This window comes from Mirounga leonina, unplaced genomic scaffold (genome assembly GCF_011800145.1).
Source record: "Mirounga leonina isolate KUSES-001 unplaced genomic scaffold, KU_Mleo_1.0 Mir_175, whole genome shotgun sequence".
NCBI lineage: Eukaryota > Metazoa > Chordata > Mammalia > Carnivora > Phocidae > Mirounga > Mirounga leonina.
The window spans coordinates 180640-201814 of record NW_023270453.1 but is presented as its reverse complement, the minus strand read 5'-3'; the positions used below and the strand labels follow the sequence as shown (position 1 = coordinate 201814).

At 37.2% G+C, this 21175-nt stretch overlaps 1 protein-coding gene across 1 annotated transcript in view; it reads left to right on the top strand.

Moving 5' to 3' along the window:
- ARMC3 (armadillo repeat containing 3) overlaps positions 1–21175 on the top strand; it is a 92583-nt gene that overhangs the window by 30315 nt on the left and 41093 nt on the right. Inside the window, exons 5-10 of the mRNA XM_035021492.1 lie at positions 18–86; positions 325–500; positions 2947–3141; positions 5302–5485; positions 13917–14069; positions 14162–14267. Of these exons, the coding sequence (XP_034877383.1) occupies positions 18–86; positions 325–500; positions 2947–3141; positions 5302–5485; positions 13917–14069; positions 14162–14267 (883 nt within the window). The remainder of the gene's footprint in view (positions 1–17; positions 87–324; positions 501–2946; positions 3142–5301; positions 5486–13916; positions 14070–14161; positions 14268–21175) is intronic.

The window sequence follows — 21175 nt, the reverse complement described above, 5'->3', positions numbered from 1 at the left end:
TGTGTCTCCTTTTGTAGATGATGTAAAAAAATTGTTAAGGGAGTTAGATGTCATGAATTCTGTCATTGCTCAGCTTGCTCCAGAAGGTAACTTTCCATCGTACATCTGTTTCAAAAGCGGGGCTGGTTTATTTTTCACATTGGGTTAAACTACTCATCGAAAATAGTTTATGTAGTATCAGTTGTGAATTGTCATTAAAATCTCTCAAACCAAGATGGGCTCCAACCCAGTAAGATTTGTGAAGCTTTGGTTTTCAAAACATGTTTTAAAGTAATGTTTGAGTAAGCCTTTTGCATACTTGTGTTGTTTATCTCTGATGCGCAGAGGAAGTGGTTATCCATGAGTTTGCCAGTCTTTGCCTGGCGAACATGTCTGCAGAGTATACCGGCAAAGTGCAAATATTTGAGCATGGTGGGTTAGAGCCACTCATCAGACTGCTGGCCAGCCCAGACCCTGACGTGAAGAAGAACTCTACTGAGTGCATTTACAACTTGGTCCAGGTGAGGGTAATTTCTAAAAGTGTATTTTGACCATAGCTATTTATAGAATTTATTTCAGGATTGCTTTGCTATTTAGGGTCTTTTGTGGTTCCATACAAATTTTAGGATTGTTTGTTCTACCTCTGTGAAAAATGCTATTGGTCTTTTGATAGGGATTGTATTAAATGTGTAGATTGTTTTGGTTAGTATAGACTTTGTTCTTCCAATCCATGAGTATGGGATGTCTTTCCTTTTCTTTATGTCCTCTTCAATTTCTTTCAGTGTTTTATACTTTCCAGAGTACAGGTCTATGAAAGGGCATTTTAAAAGTGTATTTAAATTTTGAAAGAATAGAATGGCTTGCAAATTAAGGCAGGATTATACTAGATGAATGTATTTCTTCTGAAAGAGGATATCTAATATATTGAACCAAGTTTGACTCAGGCAGTTATTTATTGACATAACCTTGGTGATCTAAGCACATTGGGTGCAATATATGCCTTATTCAGTGTACCAACATTTTGGGTTAGACTTATTTATTGGTGAAGACCCAGTGAGTTGAGTACGCTGAACAGAATTCATTGTTCACAATTGGAAGATGCTATGTCCCTGAACTGTCTTCCTTAGTTATGGAAAGAAACAGGCTCCCTTGGCCTCTTCCCCCTCTGTGCTCTTCTGTGTCCCTGCCCCTGCTGCAGCCGCACAAGACACACACACTCACACCCACAGCAGGTCAGCTTCCTAACACTGGACAGCCTCCTCTGCTTCTTTCCCTGCTCAGGTTCCTGAACAATTCCCACACACACTTGATAAGCTTTAGATCAACTTAAGATACAAAACACCATCTTAAATAGCGAGCAGTGGAGTATAAAAGGAAGAGACAGTGAAGATGAGGCCTCCGTTTCATGGAGAGGCAATGAGCTCATGCCCAAAGACAGCAAAGCAAACCTACATTCCTGGCCTTAGAAGTTATTGCCACATGGTTGGGCACCCACTGGCTTCTACCCTTGCTCTTGCCTGAGGTAGACATGCTGAAGGAAGCTCAGCTGTTTACCTTCTCTCATTGCATAGGCCTAAATAACCCTGTCAATGTGTTAGTGTCTTTCATCTCAAGACTCCTCATAGCTTTTATTTCCCTGTATCTTTTTTATCAAACAGAAATGAAAAGCTTGCCTTCACTATTCTTCAGAACAGAAGTATACTAGTTAATAACAGTATATTAATTTCCTTGGTTTACAACTTCATCATTGCAATCTCTCCCTCTGTTTTGTCTCATCTTCTTTTAAAGACATCATTCTTGGGGCGCCTGGGTGGCTCAGTCGTTAAGTGTCTGCCTTCGGTTGGGTCAAGATCCCGGGGTCCTGGGATCGAGCCCGCATCAGGCTCCCTGCTCCGCAGGAAGCCTGCTTCTCCCTCTCCCACTCCCCCTGCTTGTGTTCCCTCTCTCGCTGTATCTCTCTCTGTCAAATAAATAAATAAACTCTTTAAAAAAAAAAAAAAGACACCACTCTTATGAAGACACCATTAAGTACCTACCCTACTCCACTATGACCTTATCTTAACTAATGACATCTACAATGACCCTATTTCCAAATAAGGTCACATTTTGAGGGTCAGGACTTCCAACTTATATTTTGGGAGGGACACAATTCAACCTATAACAAATAGCAACCCACAATTTTTATATCTGTAGGAAGCATTCATTGAAGAATGGATAGAGAAACCTAAGTTGTTAGTAGGGTTTTTCTACCTTTAATACTATTTTACATTTATGATGTTTTGATTTTAAGTGTCATGATTTAGCAGTCAGAGTTCAGGGGCTTTTCATGACTTTTTCTGTTTTGTCCATTGCCGACCCCCAACTAGCCCTCTCCCCACCACTCACACACACAAAATTATAGACACACACTGTGGAGCAACTCATCTAGACTCTAATGACCCCTTGATATTCTAAATGTCTTAAATAAAGGTCATGTGTCTGAGCTAAACCTGATAAAAATTTGTGTGCACAGGGTCTGCCAACAGCATTGAGTGCATGTAAGCATTTCATAAACATTCCATTCGAATAAAGATAATAAGGAATTGATGCCATCATTTCATTTTATCAAATACTATTTGAAACAAGGTACATAGTGTGAAAAGAATTTGATTATGCACAGATTTATTGTAATGCTATTTGTAATAAAGGGAATTTGCCAGTAATAAACAATAGAAACTGCAGAAGTCATAGATCACATCTATTTCCTGTTATTGACAATGTCTGCAGAGTTAAAATGAATATTTAGGTGTTGTCAGTTGAAGGTTTGCTTATTTTTTGTGTGAGGTATTTTGGAAGGGAATCTGGAATAAAAGATGGGAAATTTATAACTTATAATGTCCTTTGTTAGAAGATAGAGTTTTCCATTCTTGAGACTAACTGTATTTTGCTTTAAAAGTTACTTATTTGATCATTTGTATTTCATGGCAGGATTTTCAGTGTCGAGCTACACTTCAAGAACTAAATGCAGTCCCCCCTATATTAGATCTCTTGAAGTCAGAATATCCAATTATTCAGTTGTTGGCTCTCAAAACCTTAGGTGTTATTACAAATGATAAGGAGGCACGGGCGATGCTAAGGGACAATCAAGGAATGGACCACCTTATTAAAATCCTAGAAACTAAGGTATTTATAACTTTCATTCAACTCTCTACAAGGAAATGTATCTCTTCTAAATGTTGTTATAAAATATGAATTAAAGAATATTTTAAAAAATGAAATTTTAATATATTTAGGCATAGTACTAAGTATAATGGACTAATTTGCTTATTGCTACATTGTTTATCAGCATGATTAAATCAGATTAATGATAGAGCCATTATAAAATAATTTTCTTAATCTTCTGGTTTAGAATTTTAAAATTTTTAAATTCTTGTTTAGGATCTTGTTTATGATTTCCCGAAATACCTAGAATTAGTCTTTTAAGCTTTATCGGCCATAGTTTTCTCAAAGGAAAAATAAGAAGAGTGATTTACCCCTCATTGTGGAGAGTAATCTGCTTTACTCAGTCTATTGACTTAAATATTATTTTCATCTAAAGAAATACTTTCACAGAAACATCTAGAATAATGTTTGACCAAATATCTGGATACCATGGCCTAGCCAAGTTAAAACATGAAAATTAATCATCATAAGTCCATCACTTATAAATATGGCACTCATACACATCTCCTTAAATCATACTCAGTCTCCAAATAAAGGCAGTAGCAAGGTCCTACTTCTGCCTGGAATGATTTAACTATCCTGTGTACAACCAAAACATACTAACCCTTTCTCCAGAAGAGGATGTAATGATATTTACTCTTCTCCTTGATATCCTGTAACTTAAATACTATGATATAAAATTAATGCTAATTTTTAAAGTTAGTACATTTTATGTTACCTAAGGGGATAAGAGAGGGGAAAAAACAACGATATTTCATAATACACACATACACACTTATTTATAACAAAATAAGGAAGAAATACTCATGGCAGTTACAACCCTTTTGTCTATAGGTGGCCACATGGTGGTAGTTGGTATTTATAACTAACTTTCCTCCAGTACACATTCCATATTCCCTTTGCCCTCAGCAAGCACTTTAGCTGGATGTGATTCTTTACCTGGTAGGGTGATCCATGTCTTCATTCCTGAGGGTCTGGGCCATTAGTAGTCCTGCCTGGATTCGGTAATTGTAGTTTTCCATTGACCTTAATCACAAGGCGTAGTAATACTAACAGACACCCTAAGGACTTCCTATATTCTAGATATAGTCTTCTTACCTCTACTGTGGAGTAGCAGTCCAATTTCCCATTGGTAACTGGGATCAGTCACCCCAGCAGGACTGTAACATCCTTCTTTGCCTGCCTTAGAGGCATGGGGAGGCCAAAGTGGCTGGGTGGCAGTTTTAACTTCCAGTACAGTGGAATCATTGTTGTGTCTTTTGGTGGAAGCATTCTCCCCTTTGGAACTAAGACCTCTAGGCCAGCAGAGCATAAGGTCTGGGAGGCAGGAAGCAAAAATGTTGCTAATGGGTCCCTAGGGGTAATCAGGAGTGCTGCCACACACATTTCCACCCCTTGATTCCGGGACCCGCCATCACTGGCTATGGGAGAAACGGCACCATATATTGGATGCTGATTCGGAACATAACCTTGTGGAGAACCTTGCCCAGGCCCCTGCAAGGTATTGCCACTTTGCTGACACGGTAACTAAGTCTTCAAAAGGCCATTCTGTCAAGCCAGCTGCTTCGGGATGGCGGGCATCATGGTAAGACAGGGAATTCCGTGAGCATCCTTCCTGTGTTCCTCTCACTTTAAGGATTCCCACTTTAAATGTCTCGCTGTTCGGGTAAGGTTGCAATTTTCCACAGCGATGGGGATTCAGGAGATTCCTCAGGCAAGAGGGCCACAAACTTATAATACTTCCTCTACCAGTAGGAGATTTTAAGGAATACACTTTCCTTCAGCTTCTGTCTGCTTTTTCAAAGAATATTTTCTTCAGATTTTAAAATTGTTATTGGTAGGAGGTTGTATGAGCAACTTGACTTGGCTACCATTACTGGAAATGTCCAGTAATTATCTTTTATCTGTGGAACATTTTGGAGTAGGGGAAACAAGAAAAGATGGGGCAAATTGTGAGGGAGAGCGATGTTATGATCATAAACAAAACTGTTTCCTTGGACATCTGTCACAACAAAGTTAACAGCAGTACATTCTGACTGACCTTTGTCTTACAGTAAAATTTGGGAAGTATCAATCTCTTTTAGTACAATTTTCTAAAGTTGTGTTTGCTTTTATTATTAGGAATTGAATGACCTTCATATAGAAGCACTTTCCGTGATAGCAAATTGCCTTGAAGATATGGATACTTTGGTGCTCTTTCAGCAGACAGGGGGTCTTAAGAAGCTCCTCTCATTTGCAGAAAACTCTACAATTCCTGATATTCAGAAGAACGCAGCAAAAGCAATAACTAAAGCAGCTTATGATCGTATGTCTCATTTTATATAAACTAAGCACACATACTTCCTCTTTTATTCTTGATTTTGATTAGTACTAACAAGCACTGGAGTATTTGTCTGCTTTTAAATGGTCATCTGAGAATAGTGCCATATTTGCTATTTGGGGCCAAAATTCATCCTAATGCCAATGAGTAAAAGTAGAGATTGCTTTGTCAGGGATATAATAAACTCTATGATTTAATTATGTTTTTTTAAGCAATGCATTCATAAATTAAGTTTTTAAGCCTTTATTTCTCTTGATTTTGAAATTTTACAGAATCCATGCATTGTTTGTGATCCTGAAAATGTTGTTTCAATATGGAATGATATCTATACCATAATTTCAACTTCAGCCGGAGACTAGCAGTGCCATGTGATATAGCTGTGAAAAATAATATGCTCATACTATATACATAATACAATTTTCATTTCAGTGGCAAGCTATGTTGACATAAATCTGTAAAATATGAGAGATTAATTATATCACAAGCACTGAAGCTGAAATTATAGTTTTAATTTATGTATATTTGGAGTATTTTATTTAATAAAAGAAGTGATTTTATTTTCCCCCTTCCACATCACTCCTCTTATAAATGATGACAGTTTTGACTAGTTTAAGTGATTTATATTCTAAACATATATACTCACATCTGTATATATGTCTGTGTATATATTATGGGAAACATTTCCTTCTCAATCCATACTGATTTCTTCAAGGCAGAGTTTTATTGCAGTAAGTCGAGTTTCACCATCCAGCACATAGTTAACATAGAGGGAACTTGCCAAATCTAGACAGGCTGTAAAATTGAAGTTTTTAATACTGGAAAAAGTTGCTTGATTCAGTATTCTGTCATATGGAATTTAGACCTTATCAAACCTGATCAGTTCTGTTTTCCAACTTTCTCAGGACTTCTTAGCTATTTAAGACCAAAAGAAAGGGCAATGGCAAGACACGGACAATATCAGACCTAAAATTTTTGCAATTTCTCTTTTGTCTAGTGTGGTTGGACCATTTCAAGATGGTCGCAGTCCCTCTTGGGATAGTGAGTTTCATTACTCATCATGTGACGTAGCAGTGGGAAGAGCACTGGGTGGAGAGTCCCTGTTGGTCCATTTCTACTGCTAGTCCCACTCCTGGCACTGAGATGACCTAGGTTGTGACTATGAGTGAACCACAGCCTCTCTGGACCTATTTATTAATGATTTATTGAGCCCCCACTCTGTGTCAATAAACCCAGAACAGGCAAAGAAACAGGTGATCACACTGTAGTGTTAAATGAGCTTGATGATAGAAGAAAAGGATCACTTGGGGGGGCCACCTAATGTCAACTTGGATCAGATAGATCTTCCTGACATAGGTGATTTACAAGCTAGGACCTGAAGTAAATAATAGAAATTGGCTGGGCAAAGAAGGTCGTGGTGGGATGGGGAAGGATCACCAGAGCTCAAAGGAGAAGGAACGGTGTGTAAAGGCCAGAGGAGAGACAGAGCATGGTAAATTCCAGAACTGAAAATTTTCAGAATGGCTCATGAATATAATGCAGCAGAAAACTGAAAGTGAAGGCTGTAGAAGTAATGAGGAGCCAGATGCTAATGGGTGATAGAGGCCAAGTTAAGGACTTTGGACCTTATTTTGATGGCAACAAAGAGCCACTGAAGTGGCTTAGAGAGGTGAGGGACCATTACAGATATTTTTTAAAGAAAGAAGCCTCTTGTTGCAAAGTGGAGGAGAGATTAGAAGTGTGCAGGACCAGACCCAGAAAAGACCAGGAAGGGGATTGCTGTGGTAATCTAGGTGGAAGGTGAAAGTATCCTGAAACAGACATTTGCAAGGAGGACCACCAGCACAGTGCTTGGCACATTGGGAGGACCCATAAGTGTTTGTTGACTGACTACATGGGTTGGAGGAGGAAGAAGGCGATGTCAAGGATAAGGCCAGGTTTCTGGCTGGGACGGCTGGAGGTAGAATGGTGCCATTCACTGAAATGGGGAACTCAAGAAGAGGAGCTGGTTTTGATGAAAGGAAAGGAAATGAGTTCTATTCTTTCAAAAATGGTGGTAAAAGGGGTGCCTGGCTGGCTCAGTTGGTGGAGCATTGTGACTCTTGATCCTCAGGGTCATGAGTTCTAGCCCCATGTTGGGTGTAGAGATTATAAATAAACTTTAAAATAAATAAACAAATTAATTAATTAATTAATAGAAATTATGGTAAAACACACATAGTATTAAGTTTACTGTCTTAACCAATTTTAAGCTCAGTGGCATGAAGTACATTCACGTTTTTGTGCTACCATCGCCAACATCCGTCTCCAGAACTCTTTTCATCTTGCCAAAGAGACACCCTGTACCTGTGGAACAACAAACTCCCCATTTCTTCCTCCTTGCAGTCCCTGACAACCACCATCCTCTCTGTCTCTATGATTTTGACTATTTTAAGTCCTTATATAGATGGAACCATACAATATTTGTCCTTTTGTGACTAGCTTGTTTTACTTTGTGTGACTTATTCTCAGATTTATCCATGTTCTAGCGTACATCAGAATTTCCTTCCTTTTTAAGGCTGACTAGTGTTCCATAGTATTTGTATATATCACATTTTGTTGATCTATTTGTCTATTAATGGACACTTGGGTTGCTTCCACTTTTTGGCTACTGTGAATAATGCTGCTATGAACATGCATATACAAATAGCTTTTCAAGGGCGCCTGGGTGGCTCAGTTGGTTAAGCGACTGCCTTCGGCTCAGGTCATGATCCTGGAGTCCTGGGATCGAGTCCCACATCAGGCTCCCAGCTCAGCGGCGAACCTGCTTCTCCCTCTGACCTTCTCCCCTCTCATGCTGTTTCTCTCTCTCTCGCTCTCTAATACATAAATAAATAAAATCTTTAAAAAAAATAGCTTTTCAAGACCCTGCATTCCGTTCTTTGGGGTATACTGACTGGACTTGTTGGATCATATGGTAATTCTGTGTTAAATATGTTGAGGAGCTGACATAACGTTTTCCTAGCAGCTGCACCATTTTACATTCCCATCAACAGGATACAAAGGTTCCAATTTCTCTACATTCTCACCAGTACTTGCTATGTTGTTTATTAGTCAATAGCCATGCTAATGAGTATGAGGTGGTATTTCATTGTGTTTTGGTTTGTACTTCTCTAATGACTAGTGATGTTGAGCATTTTTTCCATGATCTATTGTCCATTTGTTTCTCTTCTTTGGAAAAAGTATCTACTTAAATCCTTTGCCCATTTTTTAACCAGGTTGGTTTTTTTTGTTTGTTTTGTTGTTGTTGTTGTTGTTATTGAGTTGTAGGAGTTCTTTATACTGTGGGTAGTAACTCCTTATCAGATGTATGATTTGCAAATATTTTTCCCCATTCCATGGGTTGCCTTTTCACTCTATTGATTGTGTCCTTTGATGCAGTTTTTAATTCTGATGTAATCCAATTTATTTTTTCTTTTGTTTCCTGTACTTTTGGTGTTATATCCAAAAAATCATTAACAAATCTGACATCAGGAAAATTTTCCCATTTTTGCCTAGGCATTTTATAGTTTTATCTCTAATGTTTAGGTTTTTGATCCATTTTGAGTTGTTTTTGTATATGGTGTTAAGTTAAGGATCCAACTTCCTTCTTTTGCAAGTGGAAATCCAGTTTCCTAGCACCATTTGTTGAAATCCATTCTTTATTTGTAATACAAAGAAACTCAACCAGATAGTCTTTAAATTCCATCTGGCACTTTATGTTTTATGAATCTACTTCCTTATGTTAGTTCTAAAATGACTATATTCCAGTTCCAAATTGTGTCTCCTCACTATTTTAGAATCAAATGACTAAATCTGTATTTATTACATCTATGTCATTTGTGATTTTTTTTCATGTTCCCTTTAACCACCATTTTTCCAGACTGAAGAATCTATATTTTACTTAGTCTTTCCCCATATGTCACGTCTGTAGGCTATCCTATAATCATCGTCTTACTTTTTCTGGACTTTCTCTTGTTCACGATACCCTCTTTGAAGTAGGGTGATATGTATTATGAACAGCATTTTAAAAACATGCACCGTCATTTTATGTAATATAAAGATTTGGTTATCTTATGATTATTTTCAATTTCAGTTTTATGAAGCAAGTATCTTAATCAGCCTTTTGACCATGTCAGCAAACTGAGCCAACACTTCGAGGGAAAGACCTACAGTGAACCCCAGATCCCATTTCTCCAACAGGACCCAGAGTTCAAAGTCTTCCATTTTAAATTCTAACATTTTTTGATTTGTAGTTAAAAAAATGCAAATTTTGCTTTGGAAATAATATTGCATTTTCACTGAGGTCTAGGAAATAATCAGTGTATACTGGTCTTCTATGAAATCTTGAGAAGGTATGTTCTTTGCTTACTACTTAACAAATATTTATTCTATGCATGCTATATGCAAGGCACTATTCTAGAAGATAAAGGTAAACAATGAATAAAATAAGTGGATAAATATTTGTTGAATAGAAAAAAGATGTATTTCCGTGGAATGTAGAGTTTGATATTTGCCTTTTAGCTCAGCTTTCTAAATTACATTGTACAGTTTTTGTCATCCTTATTTTTTATCTATTCTTAGATCTATCACAGAAGAAGAGTGGTATGTTAGAAGTTTCTCACTATGTTATTTCTGTTGATTTTTTCTTGTAATTTTATTTTAACTAACTTTGTTTTATTTAATGTTATTTTATATCCATTATTGATTTTTTTTAAATCTCATTTAATTGATTTTTAGCTTTAAATTCTAATTTGATATTAAGATTGCCATTTATCATCAAATATGGTCTTGGCAAAAACCAGCTCTGTAATCTCCAGATAGTTTAAATAAAGAGACAAATGAAGGGACTACTTTCCAAAGTACAGTTAGGGTTAAGGGAACAAACAACGGATGGTGAGATCCCCACAGATTAGCAATATCTTATCTCCATGCCTTAACCTTAAGCATGTGACTTCTGCTTCTACCATTCTGCCAAAATAGTCCTTGTAGAATTTGGCATTAACTTCCCAGCTCCTAAATCTTACAGACATGTCATTTAGCTGATTATTCTCTTCTATTTATTTATTTACCTCCTTATGCTGTTTACATAGCCAAATCAACAATAACCACCTCCTCTTCCCTGCCTCCATTCTATACTGTGCTTTATTTTCAACCCCTAAATATTTCTTGTCTACCCCTTCTTATATCAACTCTTGCCTGCCTTGACTTCTCTCTGCCAGAGCTAGCCAGATCTATCATGCTTTACTTTATATTAATTAGTAACAATGGTAAACTCTAAAAACTTAACAAGGATTCACAAAGTTATCTCCTAATATTTCTGTATTGAAAATACATAGTTGTGAATTTTCAAAATAATTTTCCACAGTTAGAAAATCCTAGAAGAGACCACAGGCAGTAATTTCTCTGACATAGACCGTAGCAACATTTTTCTGGATATGTCTCCTGAGGCAAGGAAAGCAAAAGCAAAAATAAACAATTGGGACTACATCAAAATAGAAAGCTTCTGCACAGCGAAGGAAGCAATCAGCAAGACTAAGAGACAACCTACCAAATGAGAGAAGCTATTTGCCCTGTTAGAAAACTCCATTCATAAGCAGATTTTAACAAATACTGCTCTTCATCCTGTTATTAAGAATAATGTAACCATCAGTATTCATTTATAACGTTTTTTTTTTACTTTCCATCATCACCAAACATCTTTTGTAGATTAGGTAATGCATTGTCATTGCATGTCAAAAACACAGTTGAAACACACAACCTTGAAGTTTTGTTTGTTGAGTACTTTTTAACCTGCGTCCCCACCCCACCGTAGAAAGCCCAGACCAGTATGCCTTTGACCTGGCACCAGGAGGAGGAAGGTGTTAATTGCCACGTTGCCATGAGGTTTATGAACTGGCATTAACATCTCAGCAGGACCAAAGGTGGTACAATAGCAACTTCTGAGGGTGGGCGAAGAAAGCATCATTACGAGCAGATTTATTTCCAGTTACAAAACCTCATGCTTTTTATTTTAGTGATACTGCACAAATGTTATTTTTAAAGGACGTTACTCTATTAGTCACATAATTACCTTGCCATCTTTATTATCTGTGTAATTAAAACATAAATACTTTACTTCTTGGTGTAGCAATTCAATGAAGGTACTTGGTTAATATGTTAATTCATCTTTTAAATCCATTATAGCCACACTGCAGTCAGCACTTTTGAGGTTTGGTGAACACAGCTGGATTTTGAGAACACTCCCAGCAGGGTTGAGAAACTAATTGCCCACAGTATTTAGATTATTTTGAAAAATCTTTCCAATAAGGGCATATATACTGTTTTTTTTGAATGCAAAAACTGCATTACAACTGCATACTCCAAAGTTAGTCTTTACAAATTAATTCTTTTGGCCGATTTCCCTGGTAGAACTTACTCTCAGACTGTTCCGTTTAGTGAAGTTAATTTAGAGCTTGAGATTCAGGGAAGTCTTAATTATAAATCTAAGCAATTTAGGTCAGAGACTCTAGAAAACTTTCAGATCTTGTTTATTCAGGGATTACTAATCAGGACTACATATATTTTAAAACATTTCAGAAGCCACATACTTGAGATTTAACTATTAATCGCAACATTTTTATAAAACAGTTCTGACCTGACTGAATCCTAATTTTAAATGAAAGGAGCAAGGGATTAAAATGATAGGATTACAGGACATGGTTCATAATTGGTTTAAGACAAATGAACAGAAGTGGTAGTAATTTAGCTGGTGCCAGTTATGATCAGATTGCGGTGTATCCGATGAACAAAGGCCAAAAATGTTTGCAAAGATGGTGGCATCTCAATGTGATTCTGCTTCTGTGAGTGGGGCAATTTAAAAAACTCATTGTTGGAAGAAGATAGAAATTGTGTATTAACTTTAAAGTGGAAAACCAGTTTCGATAACTTCTCAGAATATTCCTGGAAAAACAAGTTAATTACAGTATATGTAAGTAATGAATTACTTCCACATGCAGATGTTATGTATGACCTAAATTAGTATCAGCAGTTTTTGCAGAGATTTTTATTCTAACAGAATAGTCTCATGTATATCAACATCCTAAGAGCCTATATCATACATTCTTCTGTTTTAATCAAGTAAATTGAGTTTATGAAGGTCAATTCATGGAGAATCAACCCTAAGACAAAGTTTTTTGAAGGAACTGTAAATAAATTAGCAAAGAATTATTTGTAAGCTGTTGCTTTTCAAACTATCCTCTGGTACCTCTTTTGGCATTAAAATTGAGTTTGGTTAATATACCTTTTTTCGAGACCATGTCGTTAATAAATAGTAACTTATTTAGAATTAACTATAGAACACAGAACAAAAAATTAAGTTTTAATGTTCTAATTTAGTTTAATGTAGTGTTTGCTTAGTATAGTAATGAGGTTGTCATTTATTTAAAAAATGAAACGAAATCAAGAGAAAAACATTAGGGAACAAAGAGAACATTAAAAATACTTGGGTTTTTCATTTAGTATTCTATGATGGAGTGAATATGGTATGTACTTAGAGTCATAATTTTATTTGTTTTCAAATAAAGAAAATCATGCTAATGTATGTTTAGATTATATTGATGGTAATTTAGCAATTAAATATTTAATTTTTGCTACAACAGCATGTATTGTAATGAGGTAAAAAATGAATATGATTTTTTGATATAAGATTATAAATCCTTAAGACTTGGGATCATACTCTATTACTCCTTTTTCACTTTCTCCTCTCCTTTTTCTCTCAAGCATCCAGCATGCCAGTTTGTACAACTTAGGCATTCTTCAAATATTGAGTTTTGTATTTAAAGTGAACATCAAATCAACAGGGTTTTGTCCTTAGTGCGAAGAAAGCATTGTGAACACGGCACCATGCCAGGCCCCATGATTGGCATTAAATAAATTCTCTCTAAATCTGAAACTTGCCTTTTTCTTATTATAGAATTGTCATTTTTTTTTAAAGATTTATTTATTTATTTTAGAGAGACAGAGAGCATGAGCAGGAGGAACAGAGGGAGAGGGAGAGAGAATCTCAAGCAAATTCCGTGCTGAGTGCAGAGCCTGATGTGGGGCTCAATCTCACAACCCTGAGATCATGACCTGAGCTGAAACCAAGAGTCAGAGGCTTAACCGACGAGGCTGAACACCCAGGCACCCCTAGAATTTTCTTTGCTGCGTTATTGATATCATATTAGGGAAAAAATTCCAATATCCATAAGTCATTTTGCATAATCACTGTGTTCTAAAGGTTAAACAGGTGTATATTTTGTTTAGTTTTAAAGCTAAGAAATAGTTTGAATTCCTGTTATATTTTAGATGAGGAAGTAGTTACCCTTGCACAATTTTTGCAGCAACATTCTGATTTTTTTTTCCTTTTGGTTTATGCAAGCTGAAAATAGAAAACTCTTTCACGAACAAGAGGTCGAAAAATGCCTTGTGGCCCTTTTGGGTTCTGAAAATGACGGAACGAAAATTGCTGCCTCCCAAGCTATTTCGGTGATGTGTGAGAATTCAGGCAGCAAAGAATTTTTCAATAATCAGGGTAAGCAAACCAGACAGACCCATTTTTAGGCCACCAAACTGTCGTTTACCTGGATGTTTATAGACCCACATCTTCCCTTTCGGTTTCTGCAGGGATTCCACAGTTAATTCAGTTGCTCAGGAGTGACAGTGAAGAAGTAAGGGAAGCTGCGGCCCTCGCCCTAGCTAATCTGACCACATGCAACACGGCGAATGCAAAGTGAGTACCAGACAACACAACACTGCCTCGTTTGGGGGCACCCAACAGTCCAACATGTTCTGACTGTAATATTTTGGCTTTCAAGGCAGTGTACATATTCTGTCAGCTGTTCTATCTTGGATTATTCCTCAGAAACCCTCTCGTGTGGAAGATTCCAGAACAAACAGAACTGGAGAGTGCTGGAAATATTAAAGACAACTTTATATAAACCTTCGATACATCTAGAAAAAATATAAAAGATCCATTTTAAAACGACATAAACATTAGGCAAATCTAGAAACATTTTAAAAAGTCAATCTGAAACAACATAATATGGCTAAATACTATGAGGAAAGATTGGAAAGGAATGCCCTCTGCATTCCAAACACTGTGGTACATGATCTGTATTCGTTATAAATTTTAATTATCTAGATAATCTGTCAACAAATGAGAAAACTGAGGCTCTGCAATTTACCTAATTTTCCTGGGTATACAAATTTATTAAAATATCTGAGCTGGAAATTAAACCCAGGTCTGCTGGCCTCCAGAATCTATGTTCTTTTCTCTACAGAAGACCACCTTATAAAAGAGTGAGAATTTCTTGAAGGCAACTTTCATAAATAAAATAATTATTTCCCCTCCCTACATCTCATTTGGTATGCTTATTAGTCAGGATTCTCTAGAGAAACAGAACCGATAGGACATAATATACATAGACATGGAGGTTTATTATAGGAATTGGCTTATGTGATTATGAAGGCCAAGAAGTTTCATGATCTGCCATCTGCAAACTGGGGAACCAGGAAAGATGGTGGTATAATTTAGTCCGAGTTTGACGGCCTGAGAGCCAGGGAAGCCAGTGTCCCAGGGCAGGAAAAGATGAATGTCTCAGCTTAGGCAGAGAGCAAGTTTACCTTTCCACTTTCTTTGTTCTATTTGGACCCTCAATGGATTAGGTGATGCCCACCCACTTTGGTGAGAGCAACCTTTACTCAGTCTACTGATTCAAATGCTAACCTCTTCCAGAAAGACCTTCACAGACACACTCAAAAATAATGTTTTACCAGCTACCTGGATATTGTTTAGCCCAGGCAAGTTGACACATAAAGTCCACCATCACAATACGTAAGTTATTAACTTTCGTGTATTATTCCTTTGTGGCATTGTGGCTAAAATTACTCTTTTTTAACTTGAAATAAATCTTCCTCCACCTCCCTCATATACTTAATCTATCTCTTAGCCTTTCCTTCCCTTTCACTCCTCCCACACAAATATTTTACAAGTCTTTAATGCAATGACTAAAAATCTAACAATGCCTGATTCAAATTGTATTCAAATTCAAATTCAAATTCAAAATGTATAAGCATCAGAACAAAATTGTGTTCCTTTAAAAGCTACAATCTTTGACACGGTAATTTCCAAAATTCAGGGTCATCATCATCTATATGAAAGCACATAAATTTCTAGAATATTGAGTCATAGTAAGTAGCAATTTGAAAATAGCTTATTTAGTGATTGTTCCAGTATCGTCGGGCTGGTGCTAAAGTCTTATCAGTGACACTAAAACTCTTCTATCTCAGGTGCATTTAGATTTATATATTACCTAAAACACTTTAACAGGCCTCCAGAGTGTATAGACATCGTAATTTGATGTGAGTTTGCCTGGCTTATATCATCTCACAGTTTTATATAAAATCATAGAAAATTAGGATGTTAAGTAGCTTCTAAAAGAGGCTGCCTCCAGATTTTCTCTTGCAATTTAATCATCTATTTCACAGAATTTTGTCATCTGACTCTAGGTTCCATTTTGTGAACATAGAAAGGTCAATTAACACTAAATGATGCCACACATCTCAATTTTTGTAATTTATTTTTTTAAAATTTTCAATTGCAGTTATTTAATCTATTATATATTGTCCTTTCTGATTTTTTTGTTTTTCAATTTGTGTTTGGTATGGAAAATGGGACATGAATAAAAGTGGTTTTATGGATGTCTTTTGAGGCCTGTATAGTTTTTACTTTGGACTTTTGAGCTAAAAGATATTGAAAATAAATATTTCTGAGGAGGAGATGGAGTCAGATTTGACATGTTTGTACCAAATGCTGAAGACTGGAGTTGACAAAGATTCTATAGTCAATCAAAAGGAATGAAAACAAGTAAGCCACATTGTCTATCCTTCTAGCAAGCCTCTTAGAGTATTAATTAGAATCACAACAGAAGAGACAGCAACCATGACTGATTATTTTTAATAAGAAGTGTTTTCTACTCAGATCATCTTTAAAAACATATTAGCTTAAACTCAGCATTGGTGAGTATTTCTAGCATTACATTTTAGAAGCGGGGCCTTAGATCACCTTTCCTAGCTGTGCAATAGGGGTTGGGGGGCTGAGTCACGGCTCTGCTGCTGGGGTGGTGGGACTAGGGGATAGAAAGAATGTTGCTTTTCTGCCACACCTAAGTGGTAAAAGAAGGCAAAAAACCAGAGTTAATGTCTTCCAGGTGCACTGGGTAGCTGTTGAGGTACCTGATAATTGCTAGCCTAATTAAAAAAAAAAAAATTTGCAGTTAAGCACTATGAATACTAATTTTGTTTGTTAGAAGACAACCCTCTGACATTCATATCCCTATGTGCCTAAAATGGATTTCTAATTCTTTTTTTTTTTTTTAAGATTTTATTTATTTATTTGACAGAGATAGAGTGAGAGAGAGGGAACACAAGCAGGGGGAGTGGGAGAGGGAGAAGCAGGCTTCCCGCGCAGCAGGGAGCCTGATGTGGGACTGGATCCCAGGACCCTGGGATCATGGCCCCAGCCGAAGGCAGATGCTTAACCGATTGAGTCACCAAGGCGCCTGGACTTTTAATTCTTAAAGCCAGGGCACCTTCTGGAGTTGGAGGCCCATTTCATGAAATGAATGTTCTCTGGTGTGTTATGATTACATTTTATGCTGATATAATTTCCTTATGTAACAACAGATTTTTGCCTGGCAAGTTGTGGGTAAATTAAAATTTTCTAAGTTAAAGGAAAAAAAAAAAACAAAAACGGGGCACCTGGGTGGCTCAGTTGTTAAACGTCTGCCTTAGGCTCAGGTCATGTTCCCAGGGTCCTGGGATCAAGGCCCGCATCAGGCTCCCTGCTCAGTGGGAAGCCTGCTTCTCCCTCTACCACTCCCCCTGCTTGTGTTCCCTCTCTCGCTGTGTCTCTCTCTGTCAAATAAGGAAATAAAATCTTAAAAAAAAAATAAGTTAAAGGAAAAAAAATCAACCAGAGGAAGGAAAAATATACTTTGTGGTGACTCTTTTTGTGAAATTGATAAATGCTTTTAAAAAACAAAATATTTTTATGGTCTAAAAATAGAATTTTATACAAATTTGTAATCTAAAATACCTATATTCAGATGTTCACACATCTTGCTTTCTTAAGAGAGAAAACACACTCATATGCAATAGAATGGTAAGATGATGAGCAATTCTGCTAGCAGTGATAAATAGTCAGACCACCCATACCCCTTTCAACTTTAATTATAACTATCACCTTAATTGGTGCCAAAAGATTTTGCCTCACTGGTATTCTCTGTGAATGAGGCTTCCTGGATGCTCAAGTTTTCCGTATATTTGAAAATTCTTTATAATCAACAAAGCTTTTGAAAGTTTGTAATGCATGTGAATTAAAATACTCTAAAATCCTTCCTCCAACTTTTGAAGCGGATCATTACTGTTACTAGACTTTTGGGGGAGGGTTATGGTCGCCATTTTGAGTTGATGGCCACCATGCGCTCCAAGGTGGTGGTATCAGAGCCCTGTAGGGAGGGTGGATGGCTGCTGCACTCTGAGTGTGACCTTCTGGCCTCAGTGCCTCTTGGATGCTGACTCATCTTGTCGACTCCTCATTGGCAAGCCGTCAGTGTCAATTTTCACTGCTGTCTGTAGATCTGATTGGCAGGACTGATCCTGCCAAAATTCTCTTCAAATGCCTTCCTTTCGGTCAGTTAACCAAGCTTTATCAAATTTTATATAAAAGCCATAAGTGAAGGCCTGAGACCTCTTCTCTAAGTGGTGTTTTGGTCCTCAGAGACCATTTCTTCCTTCCTTCCTTTCTCTCTTCCTTCCTTTCTCTCTTCCTCCCTCCCTCCCTTTTTTCCTTCCTTCTTTCCTTCCTTTCCTCCCTTCCTTCCTTCCTTCTTTTTTCTTTCTTTCTTTCTGATAGTGCTCATGTATATTATGGATATATGAAGTTTCCAGGTATTTGAGTTATAGACAATTGAGACTGTACTTAAAAAACAATAAATCTAAATAAATAAATAAATAAAAACAATAAATCTGGCAGACACACATTCCTTTGCTTACAAATAAGCAGGTGTTAGGGAGTAAAATGATGAAAAGTAAAGTAGATCACAAAATCTGTTCTGGAAATACGTACAACTTCCAGTAGTATTTTGCCTCAAGCCTTATGGATGGACCAGTCTCTGTGCATGGAATGTTCTTCTAACTCCAGAATGCCCATGGCTCACTCGTCCTTTAAGTCTGTTCAAATGTCATCTTCTTTTTTTTTTTTTAAAGATTTTATTTATTTATTTGACACAGAGAGAGAGACAGCGAGAGAGGGAACACAAGCAGGGGGAGTGCGAGAGGGAGAAGCAGGCTTCCTGCCGAGCAGGGAGCCCGATGTGGGGCTCGATCCCAGGACCCTGGAATCATGACCTGAGCCGAAGGCAGACGCTTAACGACTGAGCCACCCAGGTGCCCCCAAATGTCACCTTCTTAAAGAGACCCACCATGACCACATTGTTTACTGTTGTAACCACACACACTTTTTCTCAAACCTCTGCCCCTTTTCCATCGCACTTATGATTTTCTAACATACTGTGTAACTCACTCATTATGTTTGTTATTTATTTTCTGTCCCCAACCCTCCTCTGACCAGCACCCATGAAGGAAGTGCCTTTGTCTGTTTAATTCGCTGATGCCTACCAAGCATCTAGAATAGTGCCCACTGCAGAGTAGGCATTTGGGGGAAGTGGACTTACCCAAAATACAATGGAAAGCAACAGGACAGTGAAAAGACAGGTCTGTCTGACATCAACCAATGCCCATAACTTCAAACAGAAAGCGATCATCTCTATTGTTTTGTGTGTTCATTTTTACATAATTGGAATCACAGAAGCAGCAGTGGAAACACACCTCTAAGAGTTTTCTAGTCATACTTCTCATTCTTTATTATCTTCAGGGTAAAAATCACTTAAAGTGGATAAAAACATGGTAAGGCCACAAACACAAATAAAAATAACAGTTTGGAGGTGTAGGAAAAAAGGACAAGAACAGCCAGATTGATTGATTGATTCATTCATTCATTCATTTTAAGATTTTATTTATTTATTTGTCAGAGAGAGAGAACAAGCATAAGCAGGGGAAGCAGTGGGCAGAGGGAGAAGCAGGCTCCCCGCTGAGCAAGGAGCCAGAAGTGGGACTCGATCCCAGGACCCTGGGATCATGACCTGAGCCGAAGGCAGACGCTTAACCAACTGAGCCACGCAGGTGTCCCAACCAGATTCACTTATTTAAAGTGACAGAGGAGAAAAAAAGTAAAATTATTTTTTAAGTGAATAAATAAAAAGTGAGAAGGCTAAGACAACCCCATAGGAAAAAATAAGTGAAAATAGAAACCAAAGAGCAATAATGAATTTTTATATAAAAATGTATAACCCATTGGGGTGGCTGGGTGACAATGTCAGTTAAGCATCCAAATCTTGGTTTTGGCTCAGGTCATGATCTCAGGGTGGTGGGATCGAGCCCTGCGTCAGGCTCTGCTCTCAGCAAGGAGCCTGCTTAAAGAGTCTCTCCCTCTCTCTCTGCTCCTACCCGCCCCCCCACCCCCACCCCACCCCCCGCCGGGGCTCACATGCATGTGCCCTCTTCCTCCCTAAAAATAAATAATAAATCTTAAAAAAAAAATGTAACCCATTTAGTTACTCTGGACACTGTTATCCTTTCTTGGTTCACTGCTAATCTTTCTGACAATTCTCAATTTATAATACTTTTTGGAAAGGAGAAAGTTGTTGATTTTTGATACAGGAAATACCATTTCAGCGAAATTTCATGTGATATTTACCTTGTATTCTTCTATCCAATTATTCATATCAAAGCTGTACATTATTTATGCAAATACCGAGAGAATTATTCTTGGTTGACATTCTTCTGAGGGGCAGATTCTACATATTATAGGAGTATTTTAAACTGTTAATTTATAACATCACTGCCATCTGTTGGATCTGATCAGAATTAGAGTTTCTGAGTTGTCCTAAGAATAAAAAGAGTTCGATGGTTTTCATTTTCCTTGCCAACACTAAGTAAATTTTGGCTATTAGTAAACTATGAAAAGATTAGAAAATAGTATGGTTGGTGACTACATAGTTCTCAAAAGATAGTTATTTTAGGAAATAAGACAATGAATAAAATAAAAACATAAAAAGTAATAATACAATTAATACCCATAGATAAGTAAGTACAAACTGTGGTTTTGCTGTAGAAAATACATAATCAAGTCTCTATTGTTTATTAATAGATCATACTAACTCCTGATTCTTCATACTTATTCCATGTTCTCTCCATGAAGAACTGGGTGATTTTGCTCAAGCTTAGAGACCTTCTAATCTCCATTTCTTTGTTTTTTATTTTTTATTTCTTATACCCCTTCTTCGCTTTCCGCAACAGCAGTGAGTTAAGTAAGTTCTAAATGACAGCACATATAGTGGTTACTTAAACTAACAAAAAGTTGCTTGCTAGGCCACTGCAGGCCTTCACAATACCAGAGACAAAGCTGCTCTTCTTCTTTCTCCTCCTCCTTCTTCTTCTTCTTCTTCTTCTTCTTCTTCTTCTTCTTCTTCTTCTCCTTCTCCTTCTCCTTCTCCTTCTCCTTCTCCTTCTCCTTCT